This window comes from Haliotis rufescens, unplaced genomic scaffold (genome assembly GCF_023055435.1).
Source record: "Haliotis rufescens isolate VD_foot unplaced genomic scaffold, xgHalRufe1.0.p SCAF_10, whole genome shotgun sequence".
NCBI lineage: Eukaryota > Metazoa > Mollusca > Gastropoda > Lepetellida > Haliotidae > Haliotis > Haliotis rufescens.
The window spans coordinates 32,341,344-32,361,753 of record NW_025963780.1 but is presented as its reverse complement, the minus strand read 5'-3'; the positions used below and the strand labels follow the sequence as shown (position 1 = coordinate 32,361,753).

The 20,410-nt window shown below is 42.1% G+C and overlaps 1 protein-coding gene across 1 annotated transcript in view; it reads right to left on the bottom strand.

Moving 5' to 3' along the window:
- Positions 1-12,336, bottom strand: part of LOC124130977 (mitochondrial ubiquitin ligase activator of NFKB 1-like) — a 72,918-nt gene extending 60,582 nt beyond the window's left edge. The window contains exon 1 of the mRNA XM_046494029.2: positions 12,034-12,336. Coding sequence (XP_046349985.1) covers positions 12,034-12,249 — 216 coding nt within the window. The 5' untranslated portion in view covers positions 12,250-12,336. The remainder of the gene's footprint in view (positions 1-12,033) is intronic.
- Positions 12,337-20,410: the final 8,074 nt, after the last annotated feature.

Genomic DNA, 20,410 nt, shown 5'->3' with positions numbered 1-20,410 from the left:
GTTGATGCATGTCATCACATCCCAATCGATCCACATGATGGCAATCACTGGATTGTCTGGTCCATACAAGATTAATTTCAGACAGCTGTCATATCGTTGGAATATCGCTGAGTGAGGCAAACAACACAAACTGCTACTACTACTACTACAACCACTACCATCAACAACACTGGCGCTCATCGTACTACCGGCAGTATTAACACTTCACGGCTACCACAAACTTCGGCTACTACTGTTGCTGCTGCTCTATAACAACCTCGCCTACGGTGACTACCTTGCGACTGACGAATACCTGTCGCTTATCAAGATGTTAATCACACTGCCCATGTAACACTATTAACCACCACTGACTTGTTATGTACAATAAAGAGCGCAACAACAATACCCTAGCCCACGAATAGGAAGTCATTAGCTGCACATTGAATATAACACAGTCGGAGCATCGGCACTGATGATGAGTTTCTCATGTAAAATTAATGAAGAGAAATGACCCAAGTAAAGTTTAAAACGCAACACCCTCTCGAAATAGCCTGACGCTGGCGAATGAAGACCCCACGCTTGGAAACACAAGAAACGCTGGCGGAAATTGATACACAAGCTTAAACCGTAATAATTGTTAATAAAATAGTTAAATAACCTTTGAAATATGAAACAATATGAGATGATTGATCACCCAGAGGTTGTACCGAAGTATCTGAACTCAGCGGTAGACCTTACGGACAAGCATCTCCGTGTTAGGCCCACAATGAGTACAAGTGCGGAGAACCAGCCCCACTATTTGCAGGACGTATCGTGGTGTGCGCCATCGATAGCCGCGTGGTTATTTCTGCAGGAGATCGATACTAAACTCCCACTCTTGTAGTGTCTCTCCCCTAGCCCAGTGCCACTGGACATGGTAATCTGCGAGGACGTTGTTGATAACCGCCATCAACTATGTTTCTGGTGCTTCTGACATTTATAACGGTAATTCCGATGCTATCCAACCGCCGTGACAATGCAAGGCAATAATGTATCGTGCTGGGCGTCCATGATAATGTCATGATGTAATTTTGAGAATTTCTTAAAAAGTCATAATTCTTTCCTTAACACAAATTGACGTTTGATTAACAGCTGATTGCGGTGATATCCGTTATGGGAGTACGCGGAGGACAGTAACTCGGAATATAGACAGGTTGATAGACATTGTTCCTTCGCTGGTGTGTACGCCGTGGCCTTTTCTTCTTTTTTTCTAAACATATTACGAGCTTCATAGATATAAATGTAGAAGTGTGTGTAACTGTCAAATGTGCCGGGAAAGAAAGTCATGTTACTATATACGCATTGAAATACATTTTTTAAAAGAGTACACCTACTCTTTGTATACTCGGCAGAGAGAGAGAGAGAGAGAGAGAGAGAGAGAGAGCGAGAGAGAGAGAGAGAGAGAGAGAGAGAGGGGGGGGGGATGGGGTTTAACGTCGCGTTCAAGATTATTGCACTTATATAGCAAGTGTGCTAGCCCACTGAGATGCCATGCCGCAGTTTAACACGAATATCCAACTAAGACGCACTAAACTGGTTTAGCCCCTTACTGCCGAGCGCCAGGCAGCGTAACAACAAGTACCATCTTTTAACGTCGTTTGGTATGACGCCTCCGAGGTTTGAACCCCGAACTTCGGCTTTCGAGGCAGACTCTCTAGGAGGGAGAGAGAGAATACAATATTTCAAAATACGTAATAACAGCTACGACATATGTTCAAGCATATAATATCATAATGACATCTACTATACATACATGCGTAACAGATGGCGTATTATACACGTTCACATAACTTAAAGATTGTTTATACCTGGAAAATATATAAAAACATCTAAAATATTTTAATATGATTTTAAAAAAATCATGATCCTGTTTTAATTTCCGACGGAACACATTTGTTTTTGTTCACATAGTGACATGAATGTAATGAATGAATTATTTAATGACGTCATGTCATGACGTATGACTCCCCTTAAAAAGCTGTATTTTCTCCCTTTGTTTCTACGCATCATATGACAAGAACACATGAACAAGTATTGTCGACCATCGCGGGAAACATACATAATTCTTACAGCAGACATTTGTTAAAACGAGGTCAATGTCATATGTACATTTTTCTAAAGATGCAGGGGGGGGGGGGGGGGGGGGGGGTTGTGGGTTCGAATCCCGGTACGCCCCGACTTTGTTTCTTGGTTTGTCAGCACCATACCCGTGCTCGTGGGTTTCACTAAAGTGCCCGTGGTAAACGTCTGAGACCTGCTTGTAACGATTTTCGGTTATAACGAACTAATTTAGAGGTCCCTTTGAATTTGTTATAACCGTAGTTTTCTGTACCTCAAAATAGTAAAACTTAACATCAAGATTCTACCGGTTCGATTATGTTTCCAGGTTTGTCAGCACCATACCCGTGCTCGTGGGTTTCACTTAAGTGCCCGTGGTAAACGTCTGAGACCTGCATCACTTCGGGCTTTCCTCCCACCTTAAGCTGACACGCCGCGATATAACTGGAATACTGTTAAAAGCGGCGTTAAACCCAACTCACTCAATCACTCACTCTAAAGATGCAGGAGATGCAGGAGTTCGGATAGACTAAAATTTAGTCTATGAAAACATTTCTTTAAAATAATTCAATTTATTTTTCAAAAGAACTTTTCCTCTTTTGCTGTTTTCATAATGAAACCAGACTTGATTTAGTATGACCTAGACTTGCCAATTTTGTAAAAATAAATAAATAAATAACTCCACATTCATGACGCAGGACTAGAGTTCGGAGTATATCAAAATAAACCAGAGGTTCTTTTTTCCAAACTATATGTACTGCTTGTATATATCAGATAATATCTACCGTCTCCATATGCAATGCATCACATGTGATAATGGCAGAATGTACTCATATATCGCAGCCATAGCGTGTTCCAAAAGCACACACGCACTAACGGTTATTAATTTCGACGTACCGGCATATGCAAGAAAGGTTTAAGATCGGTTTTATCTCAATGTCCCTAACACATGGCTGGAACAAACATGCGAAACTATTCTCAGCATTGCCCCATTGGCCTCAAAAGGCTCCCATATGTAGCCGACATTATTGACATTATTGACATTATTGACAAGGTCAGCAAGATGTTTGAACGAGTACAGGGATATAACATTTCCAGCATCGACACTTTACAACGAGGTCATAAATCAAATTGAAAAGTTATATTTTTTACACGGAATAATTGCATTTTATTTTCTCAGTACCAAATAGAATCTATAGATCGGGCCTTGTTTCATTTCTTTCTTCATTGGAATCAAATCTGTAATATATGTCTTCAACACCGCTTTGTGTCGCGGCACTGCACAAATACAACGCCCGTGTAGCTTATACGATGTGTGCGTTGAACTGCCTCTTAAATTATACTTCATTCGTGTGTTGATCAGTAATGGCGCTTTTAGAAGATTGCATGTTACAAAAAACTCTACCAGACTCCCAGCAGTGGTGATAGATGAAGACGTACACGTTAAACAATACCGAGAAAGGCTACAGTTTTATAAATCGATTATATTTCTTAATCCTCAATTACAGTTTCGATTGATTGTCGAAGATTTATAACCTGTGTTCGATGTGAAAAAATGTTTCTCATTACTTTCATTTGTTTGTTCCACTTGTGACTTCACTCTTGGGAGTATCAAACATGGCCTCAAGAGCATCACACGAGTTCACGTTTCAAATGAAAATTCGATTTGGTTCCAAATTAATTTCATCTCACTTGCGTATGCTTCTAAATTGGTATACTTGCAGTGTTTGTCGCTATTCAACAGCGAGGCAGTAGCAAGGGTCGATGTTTGAAGCCTATGTTTGCTTCTTGTACTGGGAAATGGGCAATGATTAATTTCTCGATTTTGTGAATTATTTAGGTATGTTTCTTTAGAATAAGGTTTTTTACAGTGACATGTTAGAATTGAATTTGTAGGAATGCGTGACAGTTTGTCATTGCATTGCGTTATTCGATACATTTCTGTTATTGAATTAGGAAATGAAATAGTTTGTACGAACAAATGGAACAATTGCGATAACCCGCATATGATATCGGCTTTCATGATATATAAACTAAGCAGCAAAAGAAAGAATAGGTTGGCAATTTGTACTTTTCCTAAAAACAGCGATAACTAGTGGAAAGTGGGTATTGGGAATATGACTGACCAGGAACAGGTACCCAAAATCACCTCACCCGAATGCGCCACCTTTGTGCGGTGACAAAAAGATGGTGAAACAGGTTTCCCGCCTATGGCATAAACTGCACGTGCATGTTAGCTGTATAAATGCGTTCGTCTGCAGGGTATAACCACACGTGATGAAAGCACACAAAAGAAATGCCACGATTGTCACAGGAACAGAGAGAGAGAGAGAGAGAGAGAGGTATGGCCGAAATGGGGGCAACACATTCCAAATTGCCAGAAGGTTTGGTTGTACATCATTGGCAGTAGCCAGGCTGATTCAACATTACAGGCAGACAGGGAGGACACAGGACAGGCCTAGAACCGGAGGACCCCGATTGACAACACCACTGGAAGACGGTCAGATACGGCTCTTTCACCTGCGAAACAGATTCGTAACGGCCATTTCCGAGGAATGGTACTGACTGATCAACATCGACGCCTGAGACTGCGATGGGCGAGGCAGGTTCGACGCTGGCAAGTGAGAAATTGGCGTCGAGTGCTGTTTACTGATGAAAGTCGGTTTAACTTGTTTCGAAATGACGGCAGAGAACGAGTTTATCGACGCAGAGGGGAACGTTTGGCTCCGGCGTGTATTCGAGAGGTCCATCCATTCGGCGGGTGAGGTGTCATGGTGTAGGGCGGTATTTGTGGAGATCAGAAGACTGATTTGGATGATTATACAGGGAAACCTGAAGGCTGTGCAGAACAGAGACCAAGTGTTGCAGCCAGTTGTGCTTCCGTTCTTACAAAACCAACAGCAAGGGACATTGTTTCAACACGACAATGCCAGGCCCCATAATGCAAGACTGACTCGGAACTTTCTAAACCAGCAGAACGTTGACGTTTTGCCCTGGCCTGCCCACTCACCCGATATGAATCCTATTGAATATCTGTGGGACCGTCTTGACAGACAGATTAGAGCAAGCCATCAGCCTCCCGTCAACAGACAATAATTGCAGCAGGCCCTGAGAGACGAGTGGCAACGGATTCCAGTCCACGTCATCAGAAGACTGACGTCATCGATAAGGCGGCGTATCACAGCATGCATTGAGGCAGCTGGAGGTCATACACGCTATTGAAGGCAACTGTGTCGACAATGAACTTGCAGTGTGTCTGACAATGTTTTGGTGACATTTCAGACAACTTTTGAAAATGAAATTTCTTACCCCACCAGTGTTTACCTTGAGCTTACATTACCTGTGATTGCACAATTTCATTCAAACTGTGGTTGATCAATCATTTGTTACCCCTCCCTAGATTATATTATAATTCACAACAAAACCTCTTCTTGTTATTTTTATCGATCATGGAACTCGACCTATACTTTTTTTGCCGCCCAGTTTATATGTCATTGTAAAACTCTATAAAATAGAATATTAAAAAATACCAAAGTCGACAATGAAAGTGGTGAGTTGTCCAGGGGGTGATGCGTTGGTTCACCTCATATAGGAGTTCGTTTACAGCAATTCTGTGTTTTCCATTCCGTAATATAATTTAAACTACTTTAAAAAAAATTAATATAACAAAAAAGTGTTAAGTCTTAATCATACATTGAAGCTGGTATGTGGTCAGTCTAATCAAACATAATTCACGTTTTTTATGTCTATCGTAGAAGGGGACACAGGTGGCCTAGTCGTGCCGCAATTCGCTGTGCAGAGTTACTTCCCTTATGCGTGCCAGAATCCGATGAGCCAGGGTTCGAATCCCCGATTTACCCAGATTATGTTTCTTGGTTAATTGTTTCTTGGTGAAGCACGAAAACAGGTGTATGAAATACTGTGCAGAGCGGCGTAAAACACAACTCACTCACAGCCGTAGAAGAGCGCTCCATGTTCTATCTATAATGAAGATCTTCAACAGCTGGCATGAACATATACTATATCTATGCTTATACACATCTGTTTTATTCATTAACTAAAATAATTGATGCTATATATAACTGTATTTGAAATGTTAAACACAAAAGGTGTTAACATTTTATTTAATGGGTTGCATGACATGAATCAATAACTCCACAGCTCGAAGTCAATACATTCTTGGACAGGACATGCTAATGGATTGCGGTAGAAATAACGTCCCACGACTGCCCAGCTGTCGCATACCGATCTGAACGTGAAGGTCCATATACGCCAGATGCGACGTTAATGTAGTGTTTTCGATCGTTTAGAATAGGAAGGAAGTTTGTCTCGTCTGAAGTGCTCTACTGTCGCATCGTGGTTCTATTGTCTGAAGACCACGTACCTAGAACAGCTTGCTCCATATTTAACGACATGAATAGCTGCACTCACGATGGCATATGCGTCCTTTCCAAGTAGTGACCTTTAGGGTATTTCTGTAGCTGACATTTGTGGATCTGTTGAGCCATGCTACATTTAATGAAGATGCGTCCTTGGCTTATAGTAGAACGAAATCTGAGGTTTAACTAACGATAAATACGATTAGCTTAGGTAACGAACATGAAATTATGACACATGAGAAAATAATTTAAAAAAAATACATACAACTTTATGGACAACTTCCTGTTTATTGTATTAACGAGTTTCAATGAAGATTCTTACACCGTTATTAAAACGTCTGCTTTCTAATTGCAATGAACCAGCGTTGGTTTCCGTAAAGTTGTATGCATTCTTACTCACCAACTTCTGGGGCGGTCGGGGAGCCTAGTGGTTAAAGCGTTCGCTCGTCACGCCGAAGACCTGGGTTCGATTCCCGACATGGGTACAATGTGTGAAGCCCATTTGTGGTGTCCCCCGCCGTGATATTGCTGGAATATTGCTAAAAGCGGCGTAGAACCACACTCACTCACCCACCAACTTCTAGCATGCCAATCAAACAGTTAGAATAATTCCAGTTCCGATTCAAAACCAAGAATATGACCTCATGTAGCTGACGCTGTTGAGACACCCCCTCCGGTCCACTCCACGCGCACCCCAACATACAAACACACATACCAATGATAATTCAACACTATTTGATTTCCTAAATGGAATAATGTGCAGGACGCACATACAGTAAACTACGGTTATAACGAACACGCTTATAACAAACTGACGGATATAACGAACTTACTTTTTTGGTCCCGACTATTTGCTGTAGTTATGCTGTGTATATGCTTATAACGAACTACGGTTATAACGAACTAAAATTAGCAGTTCGTTATAACCGTAGTTTACTTATAACGTTGTCACTTTACTTATATCGCTAAAGACGATAAAACACCGATAGTCCTCACCTTGTTAATCTGGAAAGTCCATAATCTGGACAATTCCTGTCGGGAATGTTTGTATAAACTTACAGGGACTATTTCACGTACCACGTTTCCACATCCTAACACTCGTTAATCCGAACGGTTTCACTGGGAAAGGTGCAGTCTGGATTACCGGTATTCACTCTAAAATCACAACGTATTGACTTCGTGCAGTAAAGCAAGGTTATTGGATAATAAGGGTCGTTGTTTGGAATCAAACAATACATTAACGTCACACTGACTTAACACAATAGCATCTTGGTCATATACATTATTAACACATGCATGTTCCGGTCTGTGAACAACACTAGTACCCGCTTCGCGTTCATGTTTACGCACAAGGGATATCTAAATACATGCTCAATATACATTTGTCTGGTTACTTGTCAAAACAGCGAATTCAGTACTTTTGCGTTTTTGCTTAAAGGAGCAAATTTTACATCATGTCATGGAGTAAATAGATGTAAATTGGATTACATCGTATCGTTAGTACGTATATTGCACGCCTACACATGGGTATTGAGAAATAACTTGTGAGAACATCTCTATACCTATCACCGTAGCGTACGTGAATATTGTGAAAAACAAATAGTTTCACTATTATGGGTGCGTGGTATAATTGCATGTATGTATGTATGTAAGTATGTATGTATGTATGTATGTATGTATGTATGTATGTATGTATGTATGTATGTATGTATGTATGTATGTATGTATGTATGTATGTATGTATGTATGTATGTATGTATGTATGTATGCATGCAGGTATGTATGAGTCATTTACTAATATAGTTTCGTGCTCAAAGCAGATTTGAAAAGAATTTGAGTATAACATTGTGAAAAACAAATAGTTTCACTATTACGGGTGCGTGGTATAATTGCATGTATGTATGGATAGATGGATGCAGATGTGTATGAGTCATTTACTAATATACAGTGTCGTGCTCAAAGCAGATTTGAAAAGAATTTGAGTATAACATCGTGAAAAACAAATAGTTTCACTATTACGGGTGCGTGGTATAATTGTATGCATGTATGTATGGATGGATGCAGATGTGTATGAGTCATTTACTAATATACAGTATCGTGCCCAAATCAACTTTGAAAAGTATTTCAGTATAACATTGTGAAAAACAAATAGTTTCACTATAACGCATGTGTTTTACAATTATTGATATGCATGAGTCATTTAGTGGCGTTCATTGTAAGAGTGAGTTACAAATAACAGAATGTATAGCAGATTTTATTAAGAGGGTGGGTGAGTGTGTGAGTTGGGCTTAACGCCTCTTGTTCCAGTTATATCACAGCGTGTCTGCTTCATGTGGGAGGGAAGCCCGAAGTGATGCAGGTCTGAGACGGTTACCACTTTGGTGAAACCCTGAAGAACGGGTATGGTGCTGACACACCCAGGACCACGTCACAGAGACAGGAAGTAATGATATATTCTAGTGTTGCAACGTGAATATACATACATCACGTGGACCGCGTGTCAATTGTCGGACACGTTCACTGAAGTTGCATGCATTGATAGAAACCCTCTATACAGATACCTGAAGTAAACTGTTTGATGTTGGTTAAAATGAAACAGACAAGAAATGGCTTACAGTAAAGTACGGTTATAACGAACTCAAAGGGACTACTAATTTTAGTTCGTTATAACCGTAGTTCGTTATAAGCATATATACAGTATAACAACAGCAAGTAGTCGGGACCCAAAAGTAAGTTCGTTATATCCGTCAGTTCGTTATAAGCGTGTTCGTTATAACCGTAGTTTACTGTATTTGACGGTGATGTTTTTGATGGGGTATCGGAGTTGAGTTCTGGACCTTAATTTGGTAATGTTTCGGCGACTGTCTAGTAAAATTTAAAGTTTGTAAGTTTTGGGTCAACTCCAATTGTCAAGTGTATACTTTATTTAGCCCAGCAGTGTATGTATAAAAAATACTAAAAATCATTCGGATATGTTTCAATGAATATAACACGATTTCGAATTTCATCTTGCGCGTTGAAAGTTATCCGAACACCCACCCTCTCCCAACCATATCCATTGTGCCGTGTCCTGTTTTAAAAAAAGCTCCTGGGTGAGGAACGAAGGTTGTGTAACATATATATCTTCCTATAGGGGATGAGGCGTGCCACTACACAGTGTTATATGGATGAATCTCTGCACAGATGTACAGGATTAAAGCATCGGAGAAAGTCAAGCATGGCCCGCGGTACGTTGTCGCATGACATCATGGCTAAGCATGTCAATTTGTGGCATGACACTGACCATGAAGGCTTAGCCGTGCTCACATTTACCGTTGTATAACGGTATTGTATGAGACAAGGGCACAAGGACTATACAGCATCTGTACATGCACAGCCTGATCGGTGGTATCACGTTATTCTGACATATGTTTAATGATTGATAACTTGATATCAAACATCTGGAAAGAAACCATTAAACACTGTCGTTTATGTCATGGTCTTGGCATATGTTTGGGGTGAGACTGGCTATTGATATTGTTTGAAATCAGCGATGAGTCATGGTACTTGGTAAGGGTTTCAAATTTGGATTGTTTGGAAGAGGACACCTCAGCGCTCACCTTATTCAACATTGTTAATACCAGAATGAAACTACCCACGTCGTGTGAAACCACGCCCTATTCCCCATCATATATGTAATATTAAGATCATATACAAGGCATTGTTCCTATTGATAGGTCTGCGTGACACTGCTTAGTAGTAGTTGTAGTAGTAGTAGCGGTAGTAGTATACGAAGGCACTATTCCTATTGATAGGTCTGCGTGACACTGCTTAGTAGTAGTAGTAGTAGTAGTAGTAGTAGTAGTAGTAGTAGCAGAAGTAGTAATAGACGACGTAGCAGTTGCAAATGTAGTAGTAGCAGCAGTAGTAGTATACGAAGGCACTATTCCTATTGATAGGTCTGCATGTCACTGCTTAGTAGAAGTAGTAGTAGTAGTAGTAGTAGTAGTAGCAGAAGTAGTAATAGACGACGTAGCAGTTGCAAATGTAGTAGGAGAAGCAGTAGAAGGATTAAAAATCTTATTAGAACAATAGCAGAGGCAGCAGTATTAGTAGTTGCAGTGGTGGTGGTAGTAGTAGTAGCTGTAGTAAAAGTAGTAGTAGTTGTTGAAGCAGCAGCTGTATTGGTAATATTATAAGTAGTAGCAGTAGTGAGCGTAGAAGTAAAAGTAATAATAGTGTTATTATCATTATTATTATTGTTATTATTATTAGTAGTAGTACTAGTAGTAGCAGTTTTGTGAGTAGTAGTAGTAGTGGTCGAAGAAGTAGTAGTAGTAGTAGTAGTAGTAGAGGTAATAATAATAATAATAGTTATTATTGTTCGTAGTAGTATTATTCGTAGTAGTATTAGTAGTAGTAGTAGTAATATTTGAAGTAGTGAAGAATTCGTCGTATTTTAATGCATTATACTAAGATTGAAACTCTAGTATGAAATACAATGATACTGGCTTTGTCCTGCATTGTCATGCCAAGGACTGACCGAACAGTACACGTTCATTCTTCGTGCCATGCACTTTCGCCTGCACTGGAATGCACATGCACACATTTGCACACTCTGATATGCATCGGTATTTTCCCGATGCACGTTAAATATTAATGTATTTTATGTCCCTGATAATATTCCTGTCTTAATAAATACTGTGTTCCATGTCACAACGAACTGTGTAATTGTAGATCTTAAGTGGATATCGATATACATGTTAAATATCCACCGACGGTACCGCAAGTGCTTTGCCTATGTGGCAGGCCGATTAAAAACACACACCGTTTGTGAGATTGCATGTGATGGTCCTTACCGAACCGTTATTCAAAGAGGCACTAAACGAATCTGGTACGGAGGAACTGCATCACTCTAAACAAGATAAGCGATTGATTGATGGTGACAGATACAGGGCATCAGAATTTCTCCAAAACAGACTTCGAGTCAGACTGGAAGAGAATTGTGTAACAACATGGTGTAGACATGGTTCACAAATATGTTGTGCAATAGTCTTCATGGTCTGTTTGATGTTGTCCAGAGAGCTATCGACCTTCCTTTGGTCTTGCATGGATTATGTTTGTTTTTAATAAGTCATGCTTCGTAGAATCATAATCAACACTGCCTGTTCCTTGGTCTGTTTCTCAGACGAGGAAGGGGATTATCAGAGCGAAAAGGACTCTTTTGTACTTGTGTAAATTAGATTGTCAGTGTGTAATGTGGTTGTCATTTTGTGTTGTGTGGTCGAGAGAAATCCATAAGTACGTTCGTGGAACAAGTCAATATTAGGCGTAAATAACCGGCCTTTTCAGCTGTGCCGTGCATCCCCCTGGGAGCTATAAATGTTGGTACTACAACAACGGAGTTCGACTGGACTGAAACAGCTTGAGTTTCCTAGCAGACGACAGGGAATTTATCGTCTGCTCTTAGTGAAGCAGACGAACCGAGTGCAACATGGCTCTGATAGGCAGAAATCAATGGCATGATGGTATTTGAGACTGACAATGTTATAGAACTGCCACCGGGGTGGCTGTGGGGTAGAAAAAACGTAGTACTCACTATTTTCTGGTTAAGGTTTTCCAGTTCTTTCTCGGTAACCTTGCGTTTTTGTTGTTCCTGTTGTTGGCGCTTATATTCGTTGTATTTTGAAAACAGATACATCCCCGGTGTCGCTAAAGCACTGAAAGGCTTCAGCAACGGAGAATGGCTAGGCCGACCATGCGGCATCTTTTCGCAATGCTGCGAAGATGTACGTCGCTTCCAAAAGTGAACCATTATTCCCCGATTTTGGCTTTTCAAGTCATTTGCCGGAATCAATCCTTGACGCAAGATCGTGTGTTGCTCACCAGCCGCAAGACCGTACTCCCGTCTGATTGGATGATATTCTCCGTCTGGAAGAATCCATGTCATTGATTGGCTGAGTGTGGCACATGCTGGTCATTCATCAGCTGGATGCATATTTTATACTCACAACGGAGGGGCTTCTCTGTGTGGGACGATGGCTGGGGCCGTCACGTGGGGTAACAGGGACAACAACAGCCCCTGTGGGCCATGTGGCCAAAACACTAATGTCAGTCATGTCATACGCCGCATTCCTAGACACAGTTGCACGTATATATCGTGATGGGACTTTACTGCTGACTCAATCGATATCGGCAGTGTGGAGAAAATAATATGACTGTACGCACTCTCGTTACAAAAGATGCGTTGCTAATTCCTTTCACAACTACACTTAGCACCAGTACGCGGTATGCTTCTCGCGGAGTTATCAAGTCTATTTTACAATTAAGTCTGTTAGCGACGCTGTTTAATTTAACAAGACTCGATGGCATTGTCGCCAGGGAGATTCACGTGCAAGCACCTGCTGACGATGGATCGCTTCATTGGGCAGTGTTTGTTTGATGATATAATCAAGCACATATCTCTAATGTGATGCGATTGTTGTGTACGTTGTCTGATTGTTTGCTTAAATAATGAAGCGGTTAGGCTGGGTCTGTACAGACGGTTGGATAGATGACTGAGGCATGTGGATTTGTAGCTGAGGTTGTTTACACTGGTAAAAAGTCAGCCGGTTAAAGCACTCATCGGATCACGGAGACAGTGCAGCTATTGTAAAGTGACAGGTTTTGTTTGTTTGTTGTTTAACACCGCATACAGCGATATTCCATTGACAACGGAGCCCTGTGAATAGTCGAGTCTGGACCAGACAGACCAGTGATTGCTATCGTTAGCATCGGTCAACTCAACTGGGATTCGATGACATGCATCAATCAAGTCAGCGAGCCTGACCACCCGATCCCGTTGGTCTCATCTTATGACAAGCATGGGTTGCTGAAGACAAATTCGAACCCGGATCTTCACGGGGCATTGTGACAGGTGATGTAAGATGATGATGATGATGATGATGATGATGATGATGATGTGATAAGCGTGGAGGCATGTATCCGAGGTGGACGGGTATAAAGATGGAGAATTGGAAGGGTATTGCAAAGGTTCATGGGTATGGCTGAGACTGAAGGGGATGACAGACGGAAGGTATGGCCTGGATTGGACGTTATGCGGGTTGAAGGTTATGACGTACAGTGAGTATGGTGTTACGCCGCTTTTAGCAATATTCCAGCAATATCACGGCGGAGGACACCAGAAATGGGCTTTATGACGTACAGGGAACAGCGTATAGCATATAGTGAACGGTATGACAGATGGAAGGGTTTGACACAGATGAAAGAGTATGACAGAGGTTGAACGATATGACATAGGTATATGTACCGAAGGGTATGACAGTGTGAGGTGAGGTGAGGTGAAATGGGGTTTAACGTCGCGTCCAAGATTATTGCACTTACATTGCGACGTGCATGTACCTGTGTGTGTTTGTGTGGCTGCTTGTACTAGTCCGGACTGATGCCGATTTATAGTGCTAGCTCACTAAGATACCATGCCGCAGTTTAACATGAATACCCCACTCAGACACAGTATACTGACTCCGAGCCGACCAGTCCTTGTTTTAGCCCCTTAATGCCGAGCGCCAGACAGGGTAACAACAAGAACCATCTTTTAACTCTTTTGGTATGACGCGGCCGGGGATCGAACCCCGGACCTTCCGCTCTCCGGGCGGGCACTCTACCACTCGACCACGGAGGCGGTCGACAGGTTGAGGGTATGATATAGAAGAAAGAGTAAAGGCAGGGATTGAAGGGTATGGCGAAAGGTTGAAGTGTGTGACGGAGTTTGAAGGTATGGTATGTATTGAAGGGTATGACAGGTTGAAGGATATGACATAGAGAGAAGAGTATTTGATAATAATATATTGGCAGATAAAACTGTTTGACACAGAAGAAAGGGTATGACAAAGGTTGAAGTGCATGCCAACTGTTGTGTGGGGTATGGCAGACAGTGGGGTATGACAAACTGTTGGATATGACAGACACAGTAGGGTATGACAGACGTAGGGTATGACAAACTGTAGGGTATGACAGACGTGGTGGGGTATGACAGACGTGGTGGGTATGACAGACACAGTAGGGTATGACAGACGTGGTGGGTATGACAGACGTGGTGGGGTATGACAGACGTGGTAGGGTATGACAGACGTGGTTGTGTATGGCAGACGTGGTGGGGTATGACAGACATGGTTGTGTATTACAGACGTAGTAGGGTATGACAAACTGTAGGGTATGACAGACGTGGTGGGGTATGACAGACGTAGTGGGTATGACAGACGTGGTGGGGTATGACAGACGTGGTGGGGTATGACAGACGTGGTGGGGTATGGCAGACGTGGTGGGGTATGACCGACGTGGTAGGTATGACAAACTGTAGGGTATGACAGACGTTGTGGGTATGACAGACGTGGTGGGGTATGACAGACGTTGTAGGGTATGACAGACGTTGTGGGTATGACAGACGTGGTGGGGTATGACAGACATGGTAGGGTATGACAGACGTTGTGGGTATGACAGACGTGGTAGGTATGACAGACGTGGTAGGGTATGACAGACGTGGTGGTGTATGACAGACGTGGTGGTATATGACAGACGTGGTAGGGTATGACAGACGTAGGGTATGACAGACGTGGTGGGGTATGACAGACGTGGTGGTGTATGACAGACGTGGTGGGGTATGACAGACGTGGTGGGGTATGACAGACGTGGTGGTGTATGACAGACGTGGTGGTGTATGACAGACGTGGTAGGGTATGACAGACGTGGTTGTATATGACAGACGTGGTAGGGCATGACAGACGTGGTGGTGTATGACAGACGTTCTGGTGTATGACAGACGTGGTTGTGTATGACAGACGTGGTTGTGTATGACTGACGTGGTGGGGTATGACAGACGTGGTTGGGTATGACAGACGTGGTTGTGTATGGCAGACGTGGTTGTGTATGACAGACGAGGTAGGGTATGACAGACGTGGTTGTCTATGACAGACGTGGTGGGGTATGACAGACGTGGTGGGGTATGACAGACGTGGTTGTGTATGGCAGACGTGGTAGGGTATGACAGACGTGGTGGTGTATGACAGACGTGGTAGGGTATGACAGACGTGGTGGTGTTCGACAGACGTGGTGGGTATGGCAGACGTGGTAGGGTATGACAGACGTGGTGGGGTATGACAGACGTGGTGGGGTATGACAGACGTAGTTGGTATGACAGACGTTGTAGGATATGACAGACGTGGTGGTGTATGACAGACGTGGTTGTGTATGGCAGACGTGGTTGTGTATGACAGACGAGGTAGGGTATGACAGACGTGGTTGTCTATGACAGACGTGGTGGGGTATGACAGACGTGGTGGGGTATGACAGACGTGGTTGTGTATGGCAGACGTGGTAGGGTATGACAGACGTGGTGGTGTATGACAGACGTGGTAGGGTATGACAGACGTGGTGGTGTTTGACAGACGTGGTGGGTATGGCAGACGTGGTAGGGTATGACAGACGTGGTGGGGTATGACAGACGTGGTGGGGTATGACAGACGTAGTTGGTATGACAGACGTTGTAGGATATGACAGACGTGGTGGTGTATGACAGACGTGGTGGGGTATGACAGACGTAGTTGGTATGACAGACGTTGTAGGATATGACAGACGTGGTGGTGTATGACAGACGTGGTGGGGTATGACAGATGTAGTTGGTATGACAGACGTTGTAGGATATGACAGACGTGTTGGGGTATGACAGACGTGGTGGGGTATGACAGACGTAGTTGGTATGACAGACGTTGTAGGATATGACAGACGTGGTGGTGTATGACAGACGTGGTGGGGTATGACAGACGTAGTTGGTATGACAGACGTTGTAGGATATGACAGACGTGGTGGTGTATGACAGACGTGGTGGGGTATGACAGACGTAGTTGGTATGACAGACGTTGTAGGATATGACAGACGTGGTGGTGTATGACAGACGTGGTGGTGTATGACAGACGTGGTAGGGTATGAACATCACTGTGACACTATCCTAAGCATGCAGGCCACCATATGCAGGAGGGAATGTCCACAAACAACCCCAGACAACAACCAGTCTCGTCTGTCCGAAACAGATTCCATTGGGCGCAAAAGGCAAAATAGCGGTGAACATGAAATGACTGGATCACTGACAATCAGCGATGACACCAGGTGTTCGCGAAATTCAATGTGTTTCTGACACACGTTAAATCCCCGAATGTAGCCGTAATGAAACGTACAAATATTAAAATGTTGAAATTCATCTGCAACAACTCTACACAACTGTTGTAATGAGCGTCCTGAAACCAAACCCGTCTACGCCTTTCTAAAACATCCATTGACCCGTGAAGATCCGGGATAGAATAGGTCTTCAGCAACCCATGCTTGTCGTAAAAGGCGACTAACGGGATCGGGTGGTCAGGCCATTTGACTTGGTTGATCCATGTCTGAATATCCCAATTGCGTGGATCGAGGCTCATGATGTCAATCACTGGATTATCTGGTCCAGACTCGATTATTTACAGACCGCCGTCATATAGCTGGAATATTGCTGAGTGTGGCGTTAAACAACAAAGAAAGAAAGTATAAAAATCATTACTTGTTCCTTATAGCATTGGACAAAAAATAATTTTCTCTCGTCGGACACACTGTGTGTCCTGAAAAAAATGTCTTACAAGAAAACATAAATGTTCCGGCCCTCCTTCCAGAGGCAAATATTGTACGTCTTAAAGCTGTAATTTGGAGCTACCGGAACTCACGTCATGGTCACGCGAACTTAGAATTAATGGAATTGAAAATATCAAAAACATGTTTTCAACCAAAACAACTACCGCCGGGAGAATATCCTTGACTCGGTGAATTGTGTACGCGTGTGGTAGCGAGCACTCCAAACATGCCTATACTTAAACTTGTAAGCGGGTTTTGAGAAATGATGTGGTTATCCAAAACTGTGAAAGAAATGTGCAAATTCCAAATTATCGATCGTCATTTTAACTCCTTGACAACGCTCAGCACATCGGTTCTATAAGGTCACGGTGACATCACGTGACAATAGTGATGCCGTTAGAAGATGAGTACCCGAAACGACTTGTATCTCATAGTCGTAGTTTCAAATACCACATTCATCCAGATTATGATAGTCTTAGCTAGGCAACCGTGATCGTTAGGATAATCTGAGAGTCTGTATAACTCCCGTTTTTATATCCTCCCTGGTATATCCACATGGTAAACGTCTTTGGCCTGCGCCTTTTCCACTTTAAGCTCACGGACCGTGATATGAGCGTAATACTGTTTAACATAAAACCCATTAACTTACGTTGTGACCCGTGAGTAGAGTAGATCTTCAGCCATACATGCTTCCCGTAAAGGGCGACAATATTTGTTGTAAGAGGCTCGCTGACTTGGTTGATGCATGTCATCGATCCCAGATGCGTGGATCGATGCTCATGATGTCTATCACTGGATTGTGTGGTCCAGACTCGATTATTTACAAACCGCCGTCATGTAGCTGAAATATTGCTGAGTGCGGCGTTAATCAACAAATGTGTTGTTCTCCTTTGTTTTCATTTAGTTGTATAAAGTGATGGTTGGGAAATCGGAATAAACAATGATAATAAATTCGACAAAAGTATCCATTTCATAAACTATTAAACGCCAAGGCCAGGGAATAACCAGTCTCGATTATCCGCCGTAATAGATTCCACTGGGCGTAAAATAGCGGTGAAAATAGTATGAATGGATCACTGAGATAAGTAATGACGTCGACACCAGGTGTTCGTGAAAAAAGGGAGACAAGCAACAGGACATACATATACAGTAAACTACGGTTATAACGAACTCAAAGGGACCACTTATTTTAGTTCGCTATAATCGTAGTTCATTATAAGCATATATACAGTATTTATACAACAAATGACCGGGCTAAAAAATAAGTTCGTTATATCAGTCAGTTCGTTATAAGCGTGCTCGTTATAACCGTAGTTTACTGTAGTGACCTGATAGAAAATAGGGGATGACGTTATCATACCGAAGAGTTCTGCATATCTATAATATCCCGGAGGACCAATCAAATTAAGGCGTCATGATCTGTGGATTTTGTATCCTGATTCGTATTATCCAAATTGGCACACAGTTGAAAATATCAATATTTATCCGACTAGCGGGTGATGGGGCTGTGCAGCGGTAAGGGTACTATAGGGGCTTGATGCGTAAAGGTAAACTGCCTCCACTAGTGGTTCGCGCAACAAGAAGTTTAACGCTTTGGCAACATGCCAAAAATATGGGGTACAAATCTCTACCATATCCGGTTATTGTGCGCATGCGTAACATTTTCACGTTTGAACATTGAGACATACCACTTAAGCCGAACACCCGATTCGTTCATAGTACTATAAGTATTTTGTCATGCCATGCCAGATTAACTATCGTGAAATATATATACAGTAAACTACGGTTATAACGAACTCAAAGGGACCACTTATTTTAGGTCGTTATAACCTTAGTTCTTTCTAAACATACGTACAGTATGTATAGAACAAATGGCAGGGACTAAAAAATAAGTTCGTTTTATCAGTCAGTTCGTTTTAAGCGTGTTCGTTATAACCGTAGTTTACTGTATAATACAACTATAAAGTAATAGGGTGATCTTTAACTTCTTTTGAGTAGTAGATATGACTAATCATGTATGAGTAATATCGTGTTAATCTCGAATTTCTCGAGAAATTCGAATATACAGTAAACTACGGTTATAACGAATTGACGGATATAACGAACTTACTTTTTTGGTCCCGACTATTTGCTGTAGTTATGCTGTATATATGCTTATTACAAACTACGGTTATAACGAACTAAAATTAGTAGTCCCTTTGAGTTCGTTATAACCGTAGTTTACTGTATTCATTTGTTATTACATAATTTAATATTTCATGTCACTTATTTGTTTTTTAATATAAAAAAAACATTCAAGCAAAACGTTTGCTAAAGGAAACAGTGATCAAGTTTCTGTATATAAAGATGATAAAGAGTTTTTTTTACAGTCAACGGAAAATGGAACCTGTAAAAAACGAACTGACGAGGACGCCGCGTAGAATGAGGAGTGTGTGAGTTGGCTTTAAATGTTTGTTTGTTGTTTAACGCCGCACTCAACACTATTCCAGCTATATAACGGTCGTATTTAAACAATCGAGTCTGTACCGGACAATCCAGTGATTGATATCATGAACATCGATCCACGCAGTTGGTATACGATGACATCAACCACGTCACAGAGCCTGACTACCCGATGCCGTTAGTTGCCTCTTACAACAAGCATGGGTTGCTGAAGACCGATTCTTACCCGAATCTTCACGGGTGGGGTTCAAATATATTTCACTGACATCACGTCGTATCTGTTAAATGTGGGAGGAAAGCCCGAAATGGGATAAGTCTTAGACGGTAACGACTTATGGTGCTGACAAGCCAAGGGCAAGTATGGGATTAGAACCCACAGTCATAGGCGTCTGGCGTTCCTAAGGGACGCAACTCCGCATAGCGAACTGCGGGTTGGAAGAATAGTCCCCCAGTACACCTTATTATAGCTGACGATGATTGCATTGAGGAAACTATTACATAAAAAAAACTACACGTTTAATGAATAAATAACGACAGCAAATGTGTTGGTACGGAAGAATATTAACTCTAACGAACTATCGTAGTTAACAAATTAATGGACGTCATAAAACAGGCAGAATGAATCACAGCTGTGACGCAATCATTCCCGGATGGCATTACCGGTCGTCTTTACAAACCTCTTAGTCATTACAGTTAATAGCATGCCCGAATGATTCATCGATAGGGCACTATATCTTTCGACCGCGTTATCAGTCTTTGTGAAGTTTCCCGAACACAACAGCACGCGTTCTTGTCTGCGGATGAATACAAACCTCATCCGTCATGCGCCAAAAAGACCGGAAGTGACACAATCATTCATCATAAAGATAAGACTGTGA